Source organism: Balaenoptera physalus (assembly GCF_965194825.1).
Source record: "Balaenoptera physalus genome assembly, chromosome: 6".
Lineage (NCBI taxonomy): Eukaryota > Metazoa > Chordata > Mammalia > Artiodactyla > Balaenopteridae > Balaenoptera > Balaenoptera physalus.
Genome location: NC_138885.1, coordinates 131,770,247 through 131,795,185, shown reverse-complemented (window position 1 = coordinate 131,795,185; position 24,939 = coordinate 131,770,247). Strand labels below are relative to the sequence as shown.

At 45.4% G+C, this 24,939-nt stretch overlaps 1 protein-coding gene and 1 long non-coding RNA gene across 7 annotated transcripts in view; one reads left to right on the top strand and one right to left on the bottom strand.

Annotated features, from left to right (window-relative positions):
- The first annotated feature begins 606 nt into the window (after positions 1 to 606).
- Positions 607 to 24,939, top strand: part of LOC309663016 (ephexin-1-like) — a 42,099-nt gene continuing 17,766 nt past the window's right edge. Inside the window, exons 1-2 of the mRNA XM_082466307.1 lie at positions 607 to 6,277; positions 10,021 to 10,135. Coding sequence (XP_082322433.1) covers positions 6,016 to 6,277; positions 10,021 to 10,135 — 377 coding nt within the window. The 5' untranslated portion in view covers positions 607 to 6,015. The remainder of the gene's footprint in view (positions 6,278 to 10,020; positions 10,136 to 24,939) is intronic.
- LOC309663018 overlaps positions 6,749 to 24,939 on the bottom strand; it is a 37,432-nt gene continuing 19,241 nt past the window's right edge. For all 6 annotated transcript variants that reach the window (XR_014265067.1, XR_014265068.1, XR_014265069.1 and 3 more), the window contains exons 3-4: positions 8,300 to 8,365; positions 6,749 to 7,802 (exon numbers count right to left, since the gene is read on the bottom strand). This is a non-coding gene — a long non-coding RNA (uncharacterized lncRNA). The remainder of the gene's footprint in view (positions 7,803 to 8,299; positions 8,366 to 24,939) is intronic.

Here is a 24,939-nt window from a genome sequence, read left to right as displayed (position 1 = left end):
TTACTGGGCCATCCCAGCACCCAGAGAGACCGTTCAGAGCAGGGGACCAGCTCTCTCGTCTAGAGCCTAGATGTGCTTCATCCCCTGGCCCCTGGGGAGGGCTCTTCCTCCACATCCTCTTGTTTTCCACCATCCCTCCCTCCCCCCACTTCTTTCCCTTGGAAGAGGCAGAAGGGGACAGTGGAGGGACGGCACCTGCTTCAGGCCCCCTCCCCTCCTCCTGACCCCTCCCCCTCTTCCTGCCCCAGCCCTGCTCTCCATCAGGACTTCTGTCTGCCTCTGACCTGTGGCGATGCCGTGCGGACCAGGCCAAAGCGAAGGGCAGAACAGGGCTGAGCGCCCCAGGGCCCCCTCCCACACTTGTCGCGGGTGCTGCGGTTTTGCTGCACTAGGACCTTGCTCAAGGCTGGTCCTTGGACTCACAGCCCTGCATCCTGGGCCCCACCCTGGACCCCCTGAGTCAGGAGCTGCATTCTAAGAGCCCCTGCACATGAGTGCCTGCGAAGCCCTGGTCTAGAGGATGCGATTCCTCCTGCCCACCGTGCCGTCCTCCGCCCCCTCCCCCAGCATCTGGCTGGCATGGTCACAGCTGGGCTTGCAGTCAGCTCCCCACTCCCCTCCCCCACCACCTACTCCCATGGATCCTGACCTCCCAGGCAACTGACTCATGCAGGGAGGCCCCCGGCCCTCAGCCCAGCGCTGGGAGGTCTAACAGCGGCTCTTGACTCATGTGCCGGAAGCCACATAGCTAGCACGGACAGAGAAGACTACAAGCCCAGCTCCCGCCTTCACTCACCCAGGCCAGCCTTCAGCCGGTCTTTACAACAGCACCTTTTGACCACATCACAGGTTCACCCAACAAACAAGCCAGACAGATGTGGTGTGACATTTGCTGCACCGTATACCAGCTGTGCGATCCTGCACAAGCTACCAAAGCTTCCTTATCTATGAATGGCGCTAATTATCCCGTCGACCTCACGGAGGTCATCCATACATGTTCACTGTTGTAAGCGACACATGTTTACAGAGTGCTGTTGTGTGCCCTGCACCAGGAACAACAGTGAACAAAACAGACCGAGTCCTGCCCTTCTGGAGCTTCCTAACAAGGGAATGTGGGCAGACACGGAAATGAAGATGTGTACACCATGCCAGCAGGTGCCAGACATGGACAACATGGCAGCAACGCTTGATGATGAGTGAATGAACGAAGGAACGAATGAATACTGTGCAAATGCAGTTCTGCCATAAGCCCCCCTTCCAATCACAAAGCCACTCCCATGCACTTCCAGCCTGAAGCCACCTGAAACAGTAAGACATGGGGCTTATAAAGCTACTGGGAGTTTAAGAAAAACATTCAAAGATGGGGGAGGGCTGTCAGGCTTTCCAGCAGTTAATGGATATAGAAGAATTGTAGCGATTATAAACATATTGCAGATGTAGAACACATTTGCCTGGAATAGGCAGTAATTGAGGTGGAATCAGAGTTGTTTTTCCAGGTTTCACAAATTGTATGTGTGCATGTGCGTGTGTGTGTGGTGTCTTAAGGATGGAATACATTTTCTCAAGGTTTCAGAGCCCCCTCAGTTGAAGAAAATGATAGGGACATTTGGGAGCAATCCCCGGGGTTCTTGTCACCACTCAGAGCTTCCCTCTGAGGGCTCTCTGAGTCTCCCCAGATCACAGAATTTGAGAGTTGGCTAAGGAGCCCCCAAGAACACCCACCCAAAACCATGTTTCCTGGCCAGGAAACTGAGGCCCTGACTTGCCCAGTGTAAGTAGGTGATCACAGGCAGCAGGAAAAGGAGATTTGCACCCAAGTCCCCTGACTCCCAGACGAGTGCCCTTCACAATATATTGTGTTGGCTTCCATGAATTCGTAACACTGGCGATCATTACTGTTGCAACCGGGCTGGATGGCAAATTCTTCATGCCAACCAAAGGAAGCCAGACGCCAAAGGCTGTAGTTCCATCTACACAACAGTCATGAAAAGGCAAACTGGAGGAACAGATACAGATCGGTGGTCGCCAGGGGCTGGGGGCAGGGGAGGGGCTGACCACAGTGGGGAACAAGGGAACTTTGGGGTGATTGAATGTCCTGTATCTCAACAGTGGTGACATGAACTGTATGTGTCCATCAAAACTCAGAACCATACACTTAACAAAGGCACATTCTACTGTATATAAATTATACCTTAATTTCTTTAAAGCAGCCTAAAATAATAATGGTGATGATAATGATCATAATAATAACCTTGAATGCCAAAAAACAGTACGTGTTCAGGGCCGCAACATGGCAGGGCCTTCAAGATACCCCATGGTCAGAGCAGGGGATGCCCTGTTTGTAACCGTCAGGCAGCCTCAGCCAAGGATTTCCAACTGCAGACTTTCTTCCTGGGAGGTTTTCCAACTGCACGTCCCTGAAACCAGTGTGCTCCAACCCCAAGCTGGCTTCACTCCCACGCCACACCGGCCCGCCCAGTCACCCTGGCCCGCCACTGCCACTGGGACGGCCCCCCTCCCTGCTCGTTCCAAAACCACCTTGAGTCAACGATGCTGTCATTCCTCTCACACATCTTCTGCATCCCCCCGCATCTGCTACACCTGGGTGATCCACCTGTGTGATGTCTCCCAGCCCTGCCTGCCCAGAGCTTCCGTGATCCCACTACCTCCTCACTCACAGTCATCGAGGATGCGGTAGGAACTCCCCAACCCACTTCAGAGACCTCCTCAGACTGGCCCCAACATATAACTAACTCCTGCATTACCTGCCCACAGGATCCCTGCCCACTTACTACCCCCAGATCAATTCTAAGTGGAGAACAGCCTCAGTATCAGAGTCTGAACCCAGCTTGGAGGCCCAGAGGGCAAGGGAAAAGAGAAGATGTCAGGGGCATAGGTCAGAGTCACTGAGCCCTAAAATCCCAACAGTCTCTGTCTGGACATCTCCAGTGACGGGGAATTCACTGCTACCTTCGGACAGCTCTGAAATCCAAAGCTGAAGTCTGTCCTCGCCCACGGTACTAATTCCACACTCTCCTGTCCCACGCCCGAGAGGGTGTATGTGTGGCGACCTCGCCCTCGTCACTCCCGGGGCTTCTCTGCCCGTCCACCCCGCCCCCTTTTGGATGGGCAGGTTCTCACCGGAGCATAGAGCAGGGGTCCCCCGCTCATCTGGCCAGGACAGCATCCTGCAAATCGCTCTCGTTCCACAACGTGATCCAAAAACAGTTTAGCTTTTTTTGTAGTTACATCTCCTCGCTGACTCAGGTTAAACCTGCTTTCAATGAAAATCGCCCACCCTGCCCACTAGCTGTGGGCTCCTCGTCGCGTTTGTAACACGCAATGTCCTCCCAGGTGCTCCTGGGAGGGGTGTCCTATTAATTGTCCAGCAACCTAAATGTGACCTTCTTAGTCACTGCGCTCTCCTTTCTGGCCACCAGAAATTACAGGCTGACTCGCCAAGGGAAGTCTGGATTAGCCAGCAGGATGGGGCCTGTCCAACAGATCCCATAGTGCGTGCCCAGCATTTATGGAGAAGGACATCGATGCTGGGACTGCAGGGACCTTGCTGGGGTCACACAGCTGACCTTGACAGCGAAGGAGCTTCCCAGGCCCCCACAAGCCTGGCAGTGCCCCTGCCCCCAACCAAGCTGCCGCAGGGCAGGACCCTGTCTTAATGCTTCTCAATCTCTAACACCTTAATGCTCGGTTCTCTAGGCTGATTATTCTTGGGCAGGTCATCACTCGAATGTCACCAGACCTGCAGGCAGGGAGGACAGGAGGCCATGTCCCAGGGTGAAACTTCTGCTCTGCAGAAGACCAGAATGGTCTTGGATGCTCAAATGTCTCCTGACCAGAAAGTCTGAATTCCTGCCTTAGATAAACAAGGATATTCTCTGCCTGGGAGTGGGGGAAGCCCACGCCCCTCCTGAATATTCTAAGATCACCTGACCAACTGCCCTGAAATCCTGGTGTGTGTTCGGCCTGGGGTCGGGGGAAGGGAAGGGTTTGAGCACTCACCCATGGGGAACTCCACAGGCGGGGCTTGGGGTAGCCAGGGCACCTGGCTGTAAGTAGAGGGGTGCAGTGGGAAAGGGAGGTGTGCTCTCAAGTCCAGGCCCCATTCTTTCCGTTTTGCACAAGAAAACAGAGACAGAAGAGGTGGTTCTTCCTGTGGTTCTTTCCTGAGTCTCTAAGCCCTTTGAGAACATGATAGCAGTTCTGGACCCAAAATCAAGAAGAACGTATATACACATACACACGCAGCCTCTGCACACAGTTTATACACCCCCTAAACCTCCACAGAACCCACGGGACCCCAGGTTCTAAGTGGGTGGGGAGCCACAAAGAATTCCTAGCTTGGCTCCCCTGTCTGGCAGCCCCCTACCAGCTTACACTTCATTCGAAGGACGCACATGGTTCACTCCACTCTAAGACCCCTACCCTAGAATAAGGCCTGTGTTGGGAGGAAAAAGGGGTTTGCCTGGCAGGCCTGGTGTGTTCCTAATACACCCCTTTTTCCTATGAAAAGTGTCCTGGTTCAGATGCTGTATCTTCTATGGTCACCCCAGAGGGAGGTAACCATTCTGTTACTCCAAACCCTGGGATAGCTGTGGGATGCGGGAGGGCTTGTCCTTCCCGCAGCTGCCACACAACATCATTCTATCAGAGAGGCCACTAAGCCACCAACCAGACTTGACCCCCAGTGGACGGCAAGAGGTTTGTCCTCGCAGGATTTAAGACCTCCCATCTCTAAAAAGGGAACCCTCCTACACTGTTGGTGGGAATGTAAGTTGGTATAGCCACTATGGAAACAGTATGAAGGTTCCTCATTACCATATGATCCAGCAATCCCACTCCTGGGCATATATGCAGACAAAACCCTAATCCAAAAAGATACATGTGCCCCTATGTTCATAGCAGAGCAATTCACCATAGCCAAGACATGGAAACAACCTAAATGTCCACCAACACATGAATGGATAAAGAAGATGTGGTACATATACACAATGGAATACTACTCAGCCATAAAAAAGAACAAAATAATGCCATTTGCAGCAACATGGATGCAACTAGAGATTATCATACTAAGTAAGTCAGAAAGAGAAAGACAAATACCATATGATATCACTTATATGTGGTATCTAAAATATGACACAAATGAACCTACCTATGAAACAGAAACAGACTTACAGTCATAGAGAACAGACTTGTGTTTGCCAAGGGGGAGGCAGTTGGGGGAGGGATGGAGTGGGAGGCTGGGGTCAGCAGATGTAAGTTATTGTATATGGAATGGATAAACGACAAGGTCCTACTGTATAGCACAGAGAACTATATTCAGTATCCTATGATGAACCAGAATGGAAAAGAATATTAAAAAAAAGAATGTATATATGTATAACTGAATCACTTTTCTGTACAGCAGAAATTAACACAACATTGTAAATCAACTATACTTCAATTAAAAAAATAAATAATAATTAAAAAAAAGACTTCCCATCTCTAAATTTACTGTCCTGGGACCTGTCACTCTCTGACAGCCCTTCCTATTCTTCCCACGACTCTTTCGTTTTGTGGCCATACATCTTCCTTTCCCTTGCTTTGGTTTCCTGGAGTTCCCCTCACCATTTTTTGCTACCCTCTCTCGACTTATTCAGCAAATGTTTACAGTACTTGAAAGTTAGTTACACAAGCCACTTTCAGCATTTTCCCCACAAGTGTTGCCTCTGAATAGAATTAACAACCCTCAATTATAAAATGATACATGAATGCATCCAAATTGCAGTGGTTAAACTGTAATTTTCATTGACAGAGATGTGGTCGCCAGGATGCACAGATTATTTCAAATTTCCTCAAATCTGAATGGGAGTGGAATTCCATACTCTGGCATCTTTAGCCTGATGAGAATGACTGAAAACTGTTCTCTTTCTCTTCTAGAGCACTCAAAACCAGGGACAACTGAGAGAAGTTACTGTTCTCCAGTCATTCTGCTGAGAAACAATTGGACTTGTTTCCATGGAGACCAGGGACTCTGAGGATTTGGGAAAGCCCCAGAAGAAATCAGTGAGTGGTTCATGGGAGATTGACGAGCTGGCCAGTGTGAGACCTGAGGTCCTCTCAGAAGAGAGGACGCCCCATGCCGACCAGGAGGTGCAAGACAAAGCACCCCATTACTACACCCTTATCCAGAGAAACTCCATCTTCAATCGCACTGTGAGACACAGAAGCAAAGGCAAGGCCAGAGGCACTCCCGAACAGAACTGCGGACACCTGGCAGGTCAGTACCAGGGACGACTGTCACAGCTGCTCCTTGACATCCAGTTGGTGTCACTGGGGCTGAAAGGCCCACTTAAATGAAAGGAGAATAAAAGGCACTGAAAATGAACAAGGACAGGGTCAATAAGGTGGAACACTTTGAAGCCCTTATCCAAAGAATTCAAATTCCCCCAAGAAGATGATGGGGATATTTCAGGAGAAAGTGTTGACCCAAGTGATACAGTAAGACTGGCTTCTCTTAAAAGAGCCGTCTTGTTCCAGGACTCAGCAAACCCCCCAGATTCCATGCATTCTAGAAGGAAGGCTTACAGTTGTCTATGTGTAAGGATATCTGGGAACACGAGTTTCTCTCCTAACATGAGGTTCTATCCTGTTCTCTCACCATCACCATGATAGCTAGAGTTTCTGTTGTCCTGAAAATATGAGAGATGAATACCGTGGGAATAGCCTTGCAGCAGGATCCCTTAATCTTTTTTTTTAATTTAATTAATTAATTTATTTATTTATGGCTGTGTTGGGTCTTCGTTTCTGTGCGAGGGCTTTCTCTAGTTGTGGCAAGCGGGGGCCACTCTTCATCGCAGTGTGCGGGCCTCTCACTATTGCGGCCTCTCTTGTTGCGGAGCACAGGCTCCAGACGCGCAGGCTCAGTAGTTGTGGCTCACGGGCCCAGTTGCTCCACGGCATGTGGGATCTTCCCAGACCAGGGCTCAAACCCGTGTCCCCTGCACTGGCAGGCAGATTCTCAACCACTGTGCCACCAGGGAAGCCCCCTTAATCTTTTAAACCAGTTCCTAGCACATTTTATCTGCTCAATGCATATCTGTTGAGCAGAATGGGACCAGAAACATTTACAAACGGAGGTTGTCAGAGCTGAGCCTCCTTCCCCTGTGACTTGCCCACGTGGCTGAGCGGGCAGCATGCTGGGGTTGTGGACCGCGTGACAGTTTCTTAGCCCCTGGGGTACGGCAGCTGTCACTGGACAGATAGCACGCTGCCTCGTGTGTGCGGGGGAGACATTAACTGGTTCAAAAACTTTCATTAAACTCTATCTAGTAGCCTTTTGCCACATGTTAAACCACCCTTAAAACCTAGAGACGGGACAACAATATTTATTATTTCTCTTGATTCTGGGGGTTGACTGGGTGGCTCCTCTGTCTGGGCCACTTTGTCTGACCTCTGCAGTGAGCTGGTGGCTCATCTGGGGTTGGAAGGTCAAGGACAGCCTCTCTGGCCGCTAGCGAGCTGGTTGGTCCATGAGGGCCTCACCTGGGCTGTTTGTCTCTGCTCCACATGTGGCTCGTTCTCCAGGAGGCTAGCTTGGGCTTGTCCACACGGCAGCAGGGTTCCCAGAGGGCAGGAGCAGAAGCCTCCAGGTCTTGAGACCCGGCGTCAGAGCCGCACAGTCACTTCTACCGCGTTCTATCTGTCCACGCAGCTCACAGGTCCAGCCCAGATAAAAGCAGATGGAGAAATCAACTCCACTGCTTGATGCGAGGAGCAGCGAAGAAAGCATGGCTGTCTGCCACCTACCACAAACATAGAATTTTGTGTTGAGTACCGTGCGAAGCAAGAGAAATACAGCAATGGGAATACTATAGTCATGGGAGCGGGGTGGTTGGTACATTATATTACTCTCTCAACTTCTGTGTATGTTTGAAAATTTCCATAAGAGTTAAAAGCACACACACATGAATAAGTGGGAGTCTCTGCCCTTGAGAAACCCAAAATATTGTAATGATGTCATTTCACTGCAAGCAATGAGGCAAAGTTTATAAGAGAGGTAAAGGCAAAAAAACTAGACCCTCTGGAAGGGTTAGGAATGATTCCCCCAAAGAAGATGATATTTTAGGTGAGCCCTGAAGGATGCATTAGGACGTGGCCGGAAAGAACAGCAGCTAACTTGGCTGAGCACTTGTGGGTACTTATTGGCTAAGATAGGCAGGCATTTCAAGGCAGTTCTTACCATACCCATTTTACAGATTAAAAAAAAATAACCAAGGCCCAGAGAAACTGAGTCGCTTACCCCAAATCACACAGCTAGTGAGTGGTATGGCTTGATCTAGAGTTCAGATTCTCCTAGTCCCAGAACCTGTGCAGATGGAGAAGGGGGTTAGAGCAGCTCTGTCCAGCAGAAATGTAAAGCAAGCCACATACGTCGTTTAAAATTTTTTTACATTAAAAAGTAAACAGAAATGAGTAAAATTAATTTTAACATTGCATTCTATTTAACCCAATACATCCAAAATATTATAATTTTATCCTATAGTCAATAATAGATATAAAAATTAGTAATAAGATATTTTACAGTCTTTTTGTGGTACTGTTTTTGAAATCTGTTGAGTATTTTGTATTTATAGTCTCTCTCAATTTGCATACTAAATTTTCATTGGAAATTCTTGATCTGGATTTAGATTTCATAAAATGTGCAGTCAAAGAAGTAGTTTACAGCCAGATAAGTTATTAAATGTACAGCCAGAAAAGTTAATCAAAGTAGAAACAATCCCCAGATTACTCCAAATGTCCTCAAAAGTTTTCCAATAATGAAACTATCAGTTTTTACATTTAAATTTAAATTAACTTAAGTTTTAAAAAAATGAAGAATTTACTTTAGTCACACGAGCCACATTTCAAGTGTGTAATAGCCCCACGTGGCTAGCGGCTACCCCATCGGACCGTGCACGGTTAGAGCGTTGAAAGCAGAGAGAAAAGCAGAATCAGCTGCCCAAAGTCAGGGTGGGGGACTTTCTGAGCAGGAGAAAAGGTGGGTGTGGGGCTGTGTCTGAGATGAGGCTGGAGAGGGAAACGGGGTTGATGGGGAGAGAGCCTCAAGTTTGTCGCCTCCAAGACGAGTGGAGGCTGCCGACGCCGGTGTAGACACAGGGGCCGCGGCGTGCCCTGCCACAGCCAAAGATGCCATTTATGTTCAGACCATAAATACTCTCATCAGACTCGCAGTTTTATTTGTAAAGTGACTTCCTCATTTCAGCTCCCTGGAGTTAACTCTCAAGACAGCCCAGCATCCCCTGATCCAGGGTCCAAGGAGAAAACACTGTTCTGCTGAGGAGCAGACAGAACAGGCCACCCAGCACCGGGCTTCTCCGGTCCACCCCCTAACAAGGAAAGAAGGCTGGCGCTCTGGGTTCACGGTCTGTGATCTGGGTCTGGAAAGTGAGGACAGTCTCCATCTCATCTGCTAAGGGGTGTCCTTTCAAAGTCATACGAGAACATTAACTAACAACCCCACCTATGGTTGATCTGACACTCTAGGGCAGGTGACTTATTATTTAATATCTATTGGGACTCAGAAATTGTAAAGTTAGATGTTAAAAAACTGATAAGTTGCAAATGATTTTTGTCCAGTAGAAATGATAACACCAGTGTTTACGGTTCTATTGTCCTCTAAGACATTAACCAGGTTTGTATCCAAGTTTTCAAGCTCATTTCTGATTTTCTTTTTTCCGCTATACATGCACATATGGATGGATGTGTGTGTGGATGGATGTGTGGCTATGAAGTTTCTCGTACCATAATTATGATTTTCATAGTGATGGCGTTGCAGGTCACTGAATACAGCACAAAAAGTGGCAAATTCCCCTTTGGGGGCGTGAGAGGAAGGACATCCCTCTTCACTCCACTTCCTTCCCCTCTCAGGGTGACAGTGCTACCGTCCTAGTCTCATAGAGAGAACTGCCTGAAAAGGGGAGATGCACATTCCTAACTCCCTACATGTCTCACATGTCACAGATACACTGGAAAATGGGAACTCTGTAAATGAACCCCTGAACTTGAATCTCCCCCAGAGCAGAACTCGACCCTGGAGAATACCAACAGGGACAGACCTAGGAGCCAAGAGAGCAAGGTGAGAGACAGCAAATCATGCGGGGTTGGTTCATGAAACAATGTAACAAGGGTCGTTCTGCAGAGTCTTGACGGGGCTACAAGGGTGTCTTGTGTTTAAAAAATAATAATAACTTTTAGTTGTTCATGTTTTTAAAAACTCCATTTTTTTTTTAGATTCCATATATATGCATTAGCATAAGGTATTTGTTTTTCTCTTTCTGACTTACTTCACTCTGTCTGACAGACTCTAGGTCCATCCACCTCACTACAAATAACTCTATTTCATTTCTTTTTATGGCTTTTAATATTCCATTGTATATATAACCTAGAGAGGTGGGATAGGGAGGGTGGGAAGGAGGCTCAAGAGGGAGGGGATATGGGGACATGTGTATGCATATGGCTGATTAACTTTGTTGTACAACAGAAACTAACACAGTATTGTGAAGCAATTATACTCCAGTAAAGATCTATTAAAAATAAATAAATAAATAAATCACTCTCAGAGCTCTGAGTAGTGCCTCAGTTTAAAAAAAAAAACAAAAAAACTCCACAATGTCCTTTTAAAAAGATAAATAGCTCCACTGTTACTCTGCTGTCACAAAACTAGGAAACTTTAGATACTAAACACATGAAGAAGTAGAAAAGAAAAATCACTGCATCACCACCACCCAGAGGTTTTTATGTGTTGTAGCTGTTTTGTCTTTTTTTCTATATGTTTTATGCATATTTTCTCTTCATAAAATGGGATCTTATATACATGCCATCTTGAAACCTACTTAACAATACAGGCAAACTTCAGACACATTGAGGGTTTGGTTCCAGATCATCACAATAAAGTGAATCTTGCAGCAGAGCAAGTAGCATGAATTTTTTGGTTTCCCAGTGCGTATAAATGTTATGTTTACACTACACTGTGGTCTATTAAGTGTGCAATAGCATTATGCCTAAAAAATATACATACTTTAATTTAAAATGCTTTACTGCTAAAAAATCCTAACCATCATCTTACAACACAGGGTTGCTACAAATCTTCAATTTGTAAAAGAAAAAAAAAAAAAAAAAAAACCTACCCAATATCTGAGAAGCACAATAAAGCAAAGTGCAATAAAACAAAGTATTCCTGTATATCATGTCACTAAATATTTTTCTACATCGTGATTTAATGGCTATAAAATAATCTATAGAATGGTTGGATTGTGATTAATTAACCATGCTCCTGTTGTTTGGATGCTTGGATATTTTATCACTTGGGACTGAATTTAGCTGCTTGTAACCAAAAAACCCAAATAACACAGGCTAACAAGGCAGAGGTCTATTTGGTTCTTGTGTGAAAGAAATCTGGAGGATTGTGACAGCAGCTTCTCATGCCGTCAGGGACCCAGGCTCCTTCTAGCTTCTTCTCTGCCATCTGTCAAAATGACTGCCAGAGCTCCAGCCATCAGAGCCTCAGTTTAGGTGGAGGGAAGGAGAAAAGAGGAGGACAGGGGGACACATACCAGCCTAGTCTGCCCTCCTTTAAGGAGTTTCCCTGAAGCCTACTCAACAATTAGTGGCCAAATTGGGTCTTATTGGTCAAAACTGGGTCACATGGCCACCTCCACCTGTAAGGAAGCTGAGAAATGTGTGTTGTTTTTAAATCAGGTCTGTTTCTGTCCCAAATAAATTGGTTCCATAGGAGAGAAGAAAGGGGAGTGGATACAAGGGAAGCGGCAGCAATCTCTGACCTGAGGGCGTTTCACATTTTTGCTATTTTTTAAGCCACACTATGATAAATATCACTGTGACAAAATCCTGAAGCCAATCCCTCATTATTTCCTTAAGTTAAATTCCTAGAAACTTCACACTCTACAAATCCCTGGGTAGTTATGAGAAATAATGTTCCCATATCTGCACTGGGGAAGCACGGACTGGGCCATCTGTCCCACCAAGAGGTGGGGAGGCACCCCTTTGCTTCCTGACATTACTTTGCCCATAGGGTCTCGATTTATATAGAGATATAGTAACAAGGACCTATTTTACTTACATGTAATTATATGTTAGGGGCAACTGCTTCCTGCTGTGTCTGATTTGGCTCTGATAAATCTCAGGAACCAAACACAACACAATCAATGTCCGACCACCTACACAGGATACTCCAAGAGAAAGTGAGGTCGCCCTTGCCAAGGGGTAACAAGGGTGATGGTACAAGTATTTGACAAGCAGGACCCAGCGCTGGAGCAAGGGTCCCAAAAGGGCAGAGGAGCGGCCCTTGGGAGCGGTGGTTCAGGAAAATGGCTATTTCCCAATCAGCACATAAATGTTTTCATATCTTAACACTCAATTAAAAAAAAAAAAAACAGGGTAGGGGTGAGGAGAGTGGCTGCTGGGTTTTGTTTGGAGGGAATTGTTGGGGTGCCCTGAGTCATCCACTTCTCCCCAAGGGGGGCTCCTCCTTGTATTTGTAAGGGTTCCTCAGAGAAACAGAGCCAACAAGATATGGAGAGAGAGAGAGAGAGAAGGAGAGAGGAAGACAGAGAGAGAGAGAGGGAGAGATTCATTTTAAGGGACTGGCTCCCACAGTTGTGGAGGCTTGCTGAGTCCAAAATCTGCAGGGTGGGCCAGCAGCTGGGGACTCAAGGAAGAGCTGTCATCTGAGTCCATAGGCGGCTGCTGGCACAATCCCTTTTTACTCCGGTGAGGTTAGTCTTTGTTCTATTAAGACCTCCGACCCTTTGGATGAGGCCCACTCACATTAAGGAGGGTCTTCTGCTTTACTCAAAGTCCACTGATTTAAGTGTTAATCTCATCCAGAAAACACCTTCACAGAAACATGCAGAATAATGTTTGACCAAATATCTGAGCATCATGGCCCAGCCAAGTTGATAAATCAAATTAACCATCACACCTCTCACCTTAATCCTGGTGAGGGGGGCTTCAAGAGAGGGAGGGCTTGGAAATTTCAAATCTGGGGGATACAAAGGCTGGAAACATCTAGAGGTGAGCTGGCTGACAGCCTGCATGGGAGGCGAGGGGAGCAGGGCCGAGAAAGGAGTGAGGGGCATCTACACCAAAGGCAAGGCAGAGGTATGTGTTTTCTTGAAAGCAAGTGTGGACCTCAAGGAAAGGAACCAGCTCTGAACCACTGTGAAAAGAACTCCACCCAAAAGACTTCCTGCTAGGGGCCAGGGGAACCTTGGCAGAAAGTGGCTGCAGAAACGTGGGGTGTCATAAGTGGCCAGCTTGAGAGCTTTGCACACGCCCCAAAACTGCAGTCAGAGACCCCTGGCAAGGTATCTCTGAGGAGCCCCTAAATTGCCCCGCTTTCAGGGCCCAAAGTGCAGCTAGGGGGACAGGGAGAAGACAGAGCATGAAGCAGAGGCTTCCCAGCTTTGGGAGGCCTGGATGTGGAGAAGGAGTTGGAGTTTTGTTTTGTTTTTTTAACTTTTGGGTTTATTTATTTATTTATTTATTTATTTATTTATTTATGGCTGTGTTGGGTCTTCGTTTCTGTGCGAGGGCTTTTCTCTAGTTGCGGCAAGTGGGGGCCACTCTTCATCGTGGTGCGTGGGCCTCTCATTATCACGGCCTCTCTTATTGCGAAGCACAGGCTCCAGACGCGCAGGCTCAGTAATTGTGGTTCACAGGCCTAGTTGCTCCGCGGCATGTGGGATCTTCCCAGACCAGGGCTCGAACCCGTGTCCCCTGCATTGGCAGGCAGACTCTCAACCACTGCGCCACCAGGGAAGCCTGGAGTTGGAGTTTTGAAATAGCTTTCAGGTGCACTTTTTATACCCAGCAAAAGAGGCCATTTGTTTATAAGCTAAGAGTGACCAGAGAAACTTTGCCTGTGGTCTGCCTGCGATTTCACCCAAGGCTGGGCAGGCAGTACCAACCCACAGAGCAGGCTGAAGTGGGGAGTCGAGGGGAAGATGAGAGCCCTTTCTGTCTGCTCCCCACTGAGTCAGTTTGGCTCACAGAAGTCACCTGTGCTTCCTTCCATCTTGGGCTTAGTGAGGACAGAGGTTTGGGGGAGCATATCTAGGTCAGTCTCAGGAGCCCCAATGTGACACTTGTTTCTATTACGTTTTCTGAGCTGGATTTCTATGGCCAGGCAGGTCACAAGGTACTTATGGAAAAGCTTTCTAGTCAAAAACCTCCTGCTGGGCTGTCAGGCTCCCACAGCTTTGAGTTACTGCTTTTATAGGTAAAGTTCCAAATATGAGTTTCTCCTGGGAAACATTACCATTCGACAGTTAATGAACCACCACATCAATATCTGCTTGACATGAGACATCTGGGGTACCATTAGTGAGTGCCATCCATCCTCTTCCGGTCACTCCTCATTTCACCAGCACCTTGGCATACAGAGGCTCAGATCTTTATTTGTGTGAAGTAATTTAATCTCTGCTCTTGCCCACATCTCTGTGTCCCTCTCTTTATACACTGTGCGCCTCATGTAAAGTGCCATGGTTCACTCTGAGCATCTCTTGTTCGGTTTCCATGGTCACTTTCCCAATGCTGTTAGCCATCCACTCCTGTTGAAATCCCCTTTGCTCTAAGCCAGGAAAATAATTCTCTACCTCCTTGCTTATTTGAGTGTATAAATGCAAGATTCTGATCTAAATTTGACCCCCCCCCAAAAAAAAGGAAAGAAAGAGAACCCCACATTGTACAAAGACTGGAAGCAATTGAAGGAGGACTAGAGTGTTATGCTGGGCCCCAAACATTTTACCCCTCTTTTTTGTAATTGTCACTATAGTAAATGCTTTCATAAAGGCAATTTTAATAGTACTTATTAAAGGAAATTTTACATTACAATAAAATGTACAAATCTTGGATATATAGCTTGATGAATGCATTAGTCAGTTGGGCTGTCATAACAAAATACCATAGACTGATGGGTAGACAACAGAAATTTGTTTCTCACAGTCTGGAGGCCAGAAGTCCTGGATCAAGGTACCAGCATGGTTGGGTTCTGGTTTGCAGACAGCCACCTTCTTGCTGTGAATTCACACAGTGGAGAGGGAAAGTGAGCTCTGGTCTTTTCCTCTTCATGGGGCCCCACCCTCCCAAAGACCCCATCTCCAAATACCATCACACTGGGGGTTAGGGCTTCAACATATGAATTTGGGGCGGTGGGGGGGATACAATTCACTCTATAGCAATGAACGTTTACATACATATACACCCACTTGACCATCAACCAGACCAAGATCTAGAACATGAGCCAAGAAGCTAAGACCCTTTTCCTATGAATACCCATCCCTCTCAGACAGAACCATCTTCTGATTTCTATCACCGTTAGATTAATTTTGCTGGCTCATGAACTTCATAAAAACGGGATCACACAGTGTGTCATCTATAGTGTCTCTCTTACTTTAATCAACATAATATTTGAGATTCATCAATGTGTGTCTATCAGATTGTTCTTTTTATTGCTGAGAAGTATTACCACAATTTGCTTATCCGTCCTTCTGCCGATGACTATTTGGATTATTTCTAGTTTCAACTAATATAAAGTTGCTACGAATGTTCTTAGACAAGTCTTTTTGTGGATGTGTGTACTCATTTCTCCAGAGTGTGTACTCAGGAGTGGAAGTGTTGGGTCTTAGGATAGGTGTTTATTTAATGTTATTAGAAACAGCCAAGTAATTTCTCAAAATGCTTGACTATTTTACACTGCTACTTGACACTCCTATCAGCAAGATATCAAAGTTCCGGTTGCTCTAGATCCTCATCAATGCTTGGAATTGTCAATCTTTGTAACTATATCCACTCTAATATATTGTGGTTTCTCACTGTGATTTTAATTTGTATTTCCCCAATGACTCATGATGTTGAGTACCTTTTCATATGTTTGTTGGCCATTCATGTACTTCTTCTGTGAAGTTCTTATTCAACTCTTTTGCCCATTTATTATTATTCTTTTAATTTGTAGGATTCTTTATGTATCTTGACCACAAATCCTTGGTCAGATAAATGAATTGCAAATATGTTCTACCAGTCTGTAGCTTGTCTTTTAATTTTCCTGTTTTTTAAAGAGCAGAAATTTTGACGAAGACTAACATCAATTTTTTTTCTTTTATTGTTTGTCCTTTTCCACTTTAAGAAAGATTTGACTACTTCAAAGTCAAAGATAGTCTCCTATGCTTTTCTTATGGATGTTTTATACTTTTAGCTTTCACATGTAGGTCTATGGTCCATATGGATATCCAGTTGCTCTGGCATCATTTATTAAAAAGAACGTCTGTTTCCCCCGATGAATTGCATTGGTGTTTTGTTTGGTTTTGATTTTGTTTTTCCGAAAATCCACTGACTGCAGACACATGGGTCTTTTCTGGACTTCTATTCTGTTTCATTGATCTAATTGTCTTTCCTTATGCCAGTATTACACTGCTTAAATACTGTAGCTTTATGCTAAGTTTTAAAATCTGGTAGTGTAAACCCTCCTACTTTGTTCTTTTTTAAGACTGTCTTGGCTATTTTAAGTCCTTTGCATTTCCATATAAATTTTAGAATCAGTTTGTCAATTTATATTCTGAAAAAAAGTATGCTAGGATTTTGGTTAAGATTGCATTATCTCTATAGATAAATTTGGAGATTATTGACACCTGAAGATTGAACAATTTAAGGTACCAATCTATGAACACGTCCTAATTTTCCATTTATTTAGATACTCCTTAAATTAATCCAGCAATGATTTTATAGTATACTATAGAAGATTTACACATATTTTAATTATATTTGTTTCTATGCATTGAATGGTTTTCATCCTATTCTAAATGTCTGTGTTTTGTAATTTCATTTTTCAATTGTTTATTGGTAGTATGCATAAATACAATTAATTTCTGCATGTTCGCCCAGTATCATGTGACCTTGATAAGTTCAGCTGTAGTTCTGTTTGTATATTCCTTTGGATTCTCCACACACACAATCCTGTCTTCTGTGAATAAAGATAGTTTTAATTCTTTCTTTCCGATCATCATGCCTTCTATTTGTTTTCTCTTGTCTTATTGCACTGGTGAGGACTTCCATTATGATATTGAAAGAAGTAGTGAGAGTAGGAATCCTTATCTCATTCTCTGGTCACAGTTACTTTGATTGCAAAGATCAGAGCCTACTCAAATTTGTTCAAGTAAAAGAGGCATGTGGTAAGGATGCTGGAATCCCAAAGAATCCAAATAAAAGAGATGAAGCCCAACTCTATAGGAAGGGAAAAGCCATCAGGAGAGCCACTTTCTCCTCTTCTCAGGGGCCACGGGGCCCCTTCCTCTCTGCTCTGTGGACTGCTTTATTCTCCTGCTCTCTTCTCAGACCAGCTTCTCTTGCTTGTCACATTGCACATGACCCAAAATGGCAGCCATAGCCGATATGACCTTTCAGCTTGGCTCTCCACAGCCAATGGGGATTTTTGTGTCTCTAAGACAGAATTTCTAAGGAAAAAAATTCTGGTTGGCCATCCTTGGGTCAGGTGTTTAGCTCTGGACCAATCAGCTAAAAGAATAGGAGGCAGGATTAATGAGGTCATTCCCACTTCAGAGGAAACTGTGTTGGGGAGAATCTTTGAGAAGTATGTTAAGGAGAGCCAGGCACCCAAAATGTATCTCATGTAATTACAGTCTGGGCTTCCCACACGAGGGAATGCCAAAGGGGTCTTGGCTGAGGTGAGAAGCAGCAGAATGGAAGTTAGAGCAGTAGGGGCTGGAGGCTAGATTAGAGGATTAACGTCTTCTGAGACCCAGATGGCCAAGGAACCAGTCCTCCATTTGCTAGAAGTTTGGGTGGTACTGATACGAAGCATGTGATGTTCTTCTTAGTGGTCAGTGCCTATCCCCAGAGGTTCTAGAATTGTCCGCAGCTCACCCAAGGGTGTCCTGCAAGTCCTCTTCCATATGCCCACAAGCAGGGTGTTCATGGTGCTGCTGGGCAGTGCAGCAGGAGGGGAACACAATTACTATAGACAGATGTGCTAGCAAGAGGAGTACCGGAAGGGAACTAATGTCTGTTGAGGGTCTTTATGTGTGCTATCGCTTTAAATTCTCTTACATTATTCCCATCTCACAGATTAGAAAACTAAGACTCAAAGTTAGTAAGTAGCCTTTGGTGGCACAGCTAGTAAGAAGAGAGCCAGACCAGGAACCCAGAGGCTTAGACTCCACAGCCCATGACCTCCCACTTCCCAGGCTGTCCTGGATGGAGGTATTGCCAGGGTAACTTGGCTGTGAGAAGGAGGGTGTTACGGTTAACCTGCCCACAGTGGGCAAAGCCCAGAGGCACCCCCAGTCCGTCACCAGATCGGTCCCTTCAGGGTCCTCTCAAGTCAAGATGTTATAAGTTGGGTCTTTACTATAGATGTAATGTCCCAGAAATCATTTCATATCATAAAAGTACCAAATTGATAAATACAGATTCACACATATGAGAAAAGAACTCAAACGTGCTTTGACGAATTGACATTTCTATATAAAATTAAACTACATTATAAAATTTCACATGGGGCAATTTTTCAGCAGGCTGATGCTTCTTAAAATATTTGTCCACTGACCTTCCCACTGAAAATGCCTTTGTCTTTTCCTGGCAGTGCCCTGAGGGAATTGCAGGAGTTTCTAATTGTTCCAAGGATTTCAGCCTGTATTAAGCATTAGAGTCACCCCAGGGTTAACACTCACGGGGCAGCCAGGGGCAGCCTCACTCAGTGTTAACAGCTCTGCTCTACTTGGTCCAGCCAAACCTTCCTAATTATTAAATATTGTGACTGTTATCCTTGGATCCATGTCCAAAATGATCATTGCCATGAAATCCCTCACTGCCATTAAAGGCTCATGCATGGCACTGTGAGTCTTTGAATGCTGATATGAGGGAGGGACCAGTTTCCATATTGGAAACTGTATATGTTTCCATGGAAATATACAAGTTCCATGTATTGTAACCCTGGGGGCAACTTGTCAGATGTTCATAAATGCTAGTTTGGGTTGTCACTAGGAGAGCCTCACAGTCTTTACAATCTGTAAACACAAGAAACAAATGTTGAGTCACTGCAGATTGGTGGCTGTCTCTTTGGTTCAAGGAAGCTGTTTTGGGTTTTGCCATTAGTCAGTCATCTGGGGCAATACAGGAGCTGAAGAAATGCAGCCTGACTCTAATCAGCCTCTAGAGCTACCAGTTTATAAGAAACACGGGAGCGAGAGGAACCAGTAAAACACACTGCAGTCGCAATCAACAAAATCCAGACAAGACAGATGACCCAATTTCTCAACATAGTACAAGGAGAAAACAAGAAAGTGAAGTAGCGATTCAAAGGTTCTCAAGGGAAAAACAAGAAAGTGAGGTAGCGATTCGAAGGTTCTCAAGCAACATCAACCAACTGCAACACGTAGACCTTACTTGAATCCTGTTTCAGACAAACACTGTGTCCCTTCTCTGGGATGGAAAGTTTCAAAGACAATCAGGGAAATTTGAACATGGATCAGATGTTTGATGATACTAAGAAATTCTTAATTTTTTAAGGCATGTTAAAGGTATTATGGCTATTTATAAAGTCCTTGTCTTTTAGGGCTACATTCTGAAATATTTTGGATGAAATGGATATGATGTCTGGGATTTGCTTCAAAATAATGCAGGCCCAGGAAGGCGTGGGTAGAGTAGGGATGAAAGAAGATAAGCCATGAGGTGGTTAGGAATCCACCTGCCAATGCAGGGGACATGGGTTCAAGCTCTGGTCCGGGAAGAACCCACATGCCGCAGAGCAACTAAGCCCATGCACCACAACTTCTGAGCCTGCGCTCTAGAGCCCGTGAGCCACAGCTACTGAGCCCGCGTGCCTAGAGCCCGTGCTCCACGACAAAGAGAAGCCACCACAATGAGAAGCCCGCGCACTGCAACGAAAAGTAGCCCCCGCTCGCTGCAACTAGAGACAGCCCGCACGCAGCGACGAAGACCCAATGCAGCCAAAAATAAATAAATAAAATTTAAAAATTAAAGGGACTTCCCCGGTGGCGCAGTGGTTGGGAATCCACCTGCCAATGCAGGGGACATGGGTTCGAGCCCTGGTCCGGGAAGATCCCACATGCCGCAGAGCAACTAAGCCCGTGCGCCACAACTACTGAGCCTGTGCTCTGGAGCCCGCGAGCCACAACTACTGAGCCTGAGTGCCACAACTGGTGAGCCCGTGTGCCACAGCTACTGAAGCCCGAGTGCCTACAGCCCGTGCTCTACAACAAGAGAGGCCACCGCAATGAGAAGCCTGCGCACCGCGACAAAGAGTAGCCCCCCTAAAAAAAAAAAAAAAGAGTAGCCCCCGCTCACCGCAACTAGAGAAAGCCTGCGTGCAGCAACAAAAAGCCAACACGGCCAAAAGTAAATAATCAATCAATCAATTTATAAAAAAAAAAGAAGATAAGCCACGTGTCTTTAACTGTTGAGCTGGTGATAGGTATTTGGGTAGTTCATTATACTTTTCTGTCTACTTTAGTGTATGTTTGAAATTTTCCATAATAAAAAGCTGACTTTTTATTATATTTTTTGAGAGCTTATTTTTTAAAAAATAAACAGGCAGAAGTGGAAGTAGAGAGGCCCTTCAGGCCCCACCCCAATCCCCCTGCCTGTGTCCCCTTTTCCAGGAGGTTGGGCAGAATCATCAGCCCCTACCACTGATCACGGTGGTCTAGGGGACGTCGACTGTAGGCTCCCTGAAGGCAGGACCATGCCAAGTTTTGCTCCCCCTGAGCACTTAGCACATGCCTGACTCACCAGGAGCACTCAATATTTGCAGAGGCAGGGAGGCTCCCTGGGCAGAGGTTGCAGCCTGGGAACTTGACGACCCCTTGAAGGCACACCTGTGCAAACTAGTCCAGCAGTGGCCCAGGACTGCTCAGACCAAAGCTCTCACAAAGCCAGGTCACAGTGTCACCGGGATAGGTAAATACTGCAGTCCTGGCAGGAATGCAGCACCTCTAACGCGGAAGGGTTTGCCTGCCCCCAGCTGCCTTCTGGAGATAACCCACTTCTCCAGCTCCCCCAGTAAGACAGGAGACCCAGTACCCTCGACAATAAAAATGCAAATGGAGCATTATTCGTTAACTTCCTCTCCGGCATCCCTCTACCTGGGCACTGGCTAAGCCCGGGAGTGCCCACCCCTTCTGTGCAACGTGAACAAAGGACACTGCCACGCTCAAAGGATCTCAGGCCGCTTGGACATGGTGACTGAAGAGGTTTAGATTTTCTGTCTCTGAAATTGTTTCTATTCTTAGACTGTCTCAGAACAAATATAACTGTGACTTATGTTTCACAGTTTATGCAGCTAATTTCATATATTTTTGACAGCTCTATCTTATTTTTAGCAGTGCTAAACTTTTCTTCCCTTTGGGAAGTTGAAGGACTGTGTTCCCCACCTCCCCACCAGGCCTTGACACGGGCTGCAGGGCAAGTGGCTCTTTCAGGGTGACCTTGGGATGGGCATGGCTCTCAGCTCTCCCTCCTCCTGCCGGGCCCAGAGGTGACCAGACAAAGGCTCAGGAACTTGCAAAGGACTCAGATCTTAAGGGGTTAAATGGACAGTCTCTTGGACTTGCTAACGCCTTTAACATTTGAAACAACAATAATAGTAATAATAATAGGCATCGGGCAGAGCCTGACACGTGGGTGTTTGTTTTTCTTGCCTGCATCGAGTGCAGCTTTCGGGATCTTATTTCCCTGACCAGGAATTGAACCTGCACCCCCTGCAGTGGAAGTGCAGAGTCTTAACCACTGGACTGCCAGGGAAGCCCCTGATGCATGGGTTTTACCTATGTAATTATATCTTCGGTGTTTTAAGCTGTTGACATCTTCTGACTTGTTAAGTTGTCCTTTTAGGTTACTTTTGCCTTAATTGAGTTATTCTAGTTTATTTTACCTATCATTCTTTTAATTTTTAGGCTTCCTTATTTTACCCTTTTATCTTCCTTCTTATTCTCCCTCTATTTAAATCACCTTTTAAATGTTTTCCTTTTAGATTTTACCTTTATAATTACTTCTACTAATTAAATCCAGTGCTTCTGGCTTTGCTCTAGTATCAAATCCTCCCCCAAACCCCGCCACTTTATTTTGTTTTTAACTTACTGTTTAACTCCCTAAGCTTCTGGGGGATTGTAGGTCTTAACTTATTGTTTTATTTCTTATTTCTTTTTAAGCTATAATGTTTTATATGTCCTTTTATTTTGTTTGCTTGACTGTTTACAACCATAACTTTTCAATAACCTGATTTTGTTCTTAAATCATTATTTTATTGGTTCTACCCCCTTATGCATGTTAATTATTCTGTTTCTTTTGTTAGTCATAAATCTGTATCTTAGTGGTTGTATTTTTCTCTAATTCTTTTGAATACTTTTATTTATTTATTTATTTATTTTTAAAATTTATTTATTTATTTATTTTTGGCTGTGTTGGGTCTTCATTGCTGCGCACGGGCTTTTTCTCTAGTTTCGGCCAGCAGGGGCCAGTTGCAGTTCACGGGCCTCCCATTGTGGTGGCCTCTCTTGTTGTGGAGCATGGGCTCTAGGCGCACGCGCTTCAGTAGTTGTGGCTCGCGGGCTCTAGAGTGCAGGCTCAGTAGTTGTGGTGCATGGACCTAGCTGCTCCTTGGCATGTGGGATCTTCCCAGACTAGGGCTCGAACTCACGTCCCCTGCATTGGCAGGTGGATTCTTAACCACTGTGCCACCAGGGAAGCCCTTGAATTCTTTTTTTTTTTTTTTTTTTTAATTAATTAATTTATTTGGCTGCTTCGGGTCTTAGTTGCGGCACACGGGATCTTTAGTTGCAGCATGCGGATTCTCAGTTGCAGCATGTGGGATCTAGTTCCCTGACCAGAGACTGAACCCGGGCCCCCTGCACTGGGAGCAAGGAGTCTTAGCCACTGGACCACCAGGGAAGTCCCTCTTTTGAATTCTTAATTTCAAAAATTTTACCTCCTGCACTGGCCCTGGGGAGGATGTGGAAGCTGGGGCAGTGGACCCAGGAAACCTGTTTCTCTCACCTTCAAGACCCGCCCTGCTCTGACCTTAGGAGGCCCAGGAGGATCCTCATACAGGCAAGAGATCAGAGAAGTTCAGAGCGGGGCTTGAGTCCTGGGTTGTCCTCCTACCAGCATGTGGTTTGCGTAAATAAATTCTCACTCCTCCCAAGCCTCAGTCACCTCATACTATAAAGGAACAGAGCCGAGTCTGAAACCAGAAAACACACAGACAGCGTGGAGCACATACGAGCAAACAATAAACTGCATCTGTCTTTGGGAGGGATCAGAGAATACATACAGTGTGATTTCATTGTGGTAAAATTCAAAAACCTGCCCAGCTAAACAAGGTGGGCAAAGCCTGAATCTAATCATAGAAAACCTCAGAAAACCCAAATCAAGAAACAGTCTACAGAATAATTGGCCTGAAATCACTGTCAAGGTTACACATGCCAAAGACTGAGGAACCATTCCAGATTGAAGGAAACCAAAGCAGCTAGACACCTAGACACACTGGATGACTCTGGATTGGGTCTTTTTGCTGTGAAGGACATTATTGGGACAATAGGTGAAATCTGAATGGAGTCTGAACATTAGTTGGCAATAGTGTATCCAAGTTAACTTTCTGATTTTGGTGATATTTTGGTTATACAGGAGTTGGTCCTTGGTTGTAGAAAATACACACTAAAAAGTATTTGGGGATGATGGGACATCAGTCAACAACTGACCCTCCAATAGTTCAGTAAAAGTTAAAAAGAGAAAAAGGTTCTTTGTACTGTACTTTGTACTGTACTGTACTTACAACTTTTGAGATTCTTTCAAAATGTAAGAAAAAATTTTAAATATCTTGAGCCTTGAAAAATAAAGGCTGCAGGCTCTTGATCTAGATTCCCAAGTTTGACTCTGGCTCCATTATTTACTAGGTGTGATCTTAAGCAAGTTACTCAGGCTTGCTTTGCCTCAATTTACACATCTTTAAATCGGGGATGATTGATAGCAATGCTTAACTCACTGGAGGCATTATGAAGAAAACTAAGTTAATATCTATAAAGTGCTGAGAACAATGATCAATACCCAACATGCATTACCTGTTTATCTCAAGGATTTAAAAGTGCTCTCACTTCAAGGCCTTTGCACCTGCTGCTCCGCCATCAACCACTGTTGCCTGGATACTTTCTATTCATCCTTCAGGTCTCACTTAGCTTCTTCCAGAAAGCCTTCCCTGACCCTCCATCCCTCCGTCACACTTCCTGCCTCAGGCTGCATTAGAAACTCCTCTCTCAAGCTCCCATAGCACCATGTACTATCCCCATCATATGTATTAATTTATAATTTCCTGATGACTTATCTTTTCTATCAGATGATACTTAGCTCAAGGCATCTTTGTTCATGGTCATATCCTCAGGCCTAAGATAGTTAATGAATGAATGAATGAATGAATGAATGATCTGGTTGCACGCCTCTCCTGTCATAGATTTGAGAATGAAGCATCCTTTGTTTGAGGATGTGATTTCAGGGCCCAAGTCTGGAGGGCACCATTCACACTGGCATCTAGGTAAAAGGGACCCCTGGTGTTGGGCAGTGCACAGCCTGAGCTGCTGTACATGGCAGCCCTGAGGACAAATCAACAGTTGCCTTCATGGATGATCTGTTCTGTTATCCATATACCAGTAGGAAGAATGAATCATTTTTATGGTTGGCTGCTCTAAAACAAAAATCATTACTCTTGGCAGATGCTTCACCCTGCAAACCAGAGGAATCCATTTATGTGTTCAGTCATTTAATGAATATTTATTGAGCACCTCCACTGTTCTGAGTGCTGATTTCTATCAGAAAACTCCTTATTTGGTGACGCAG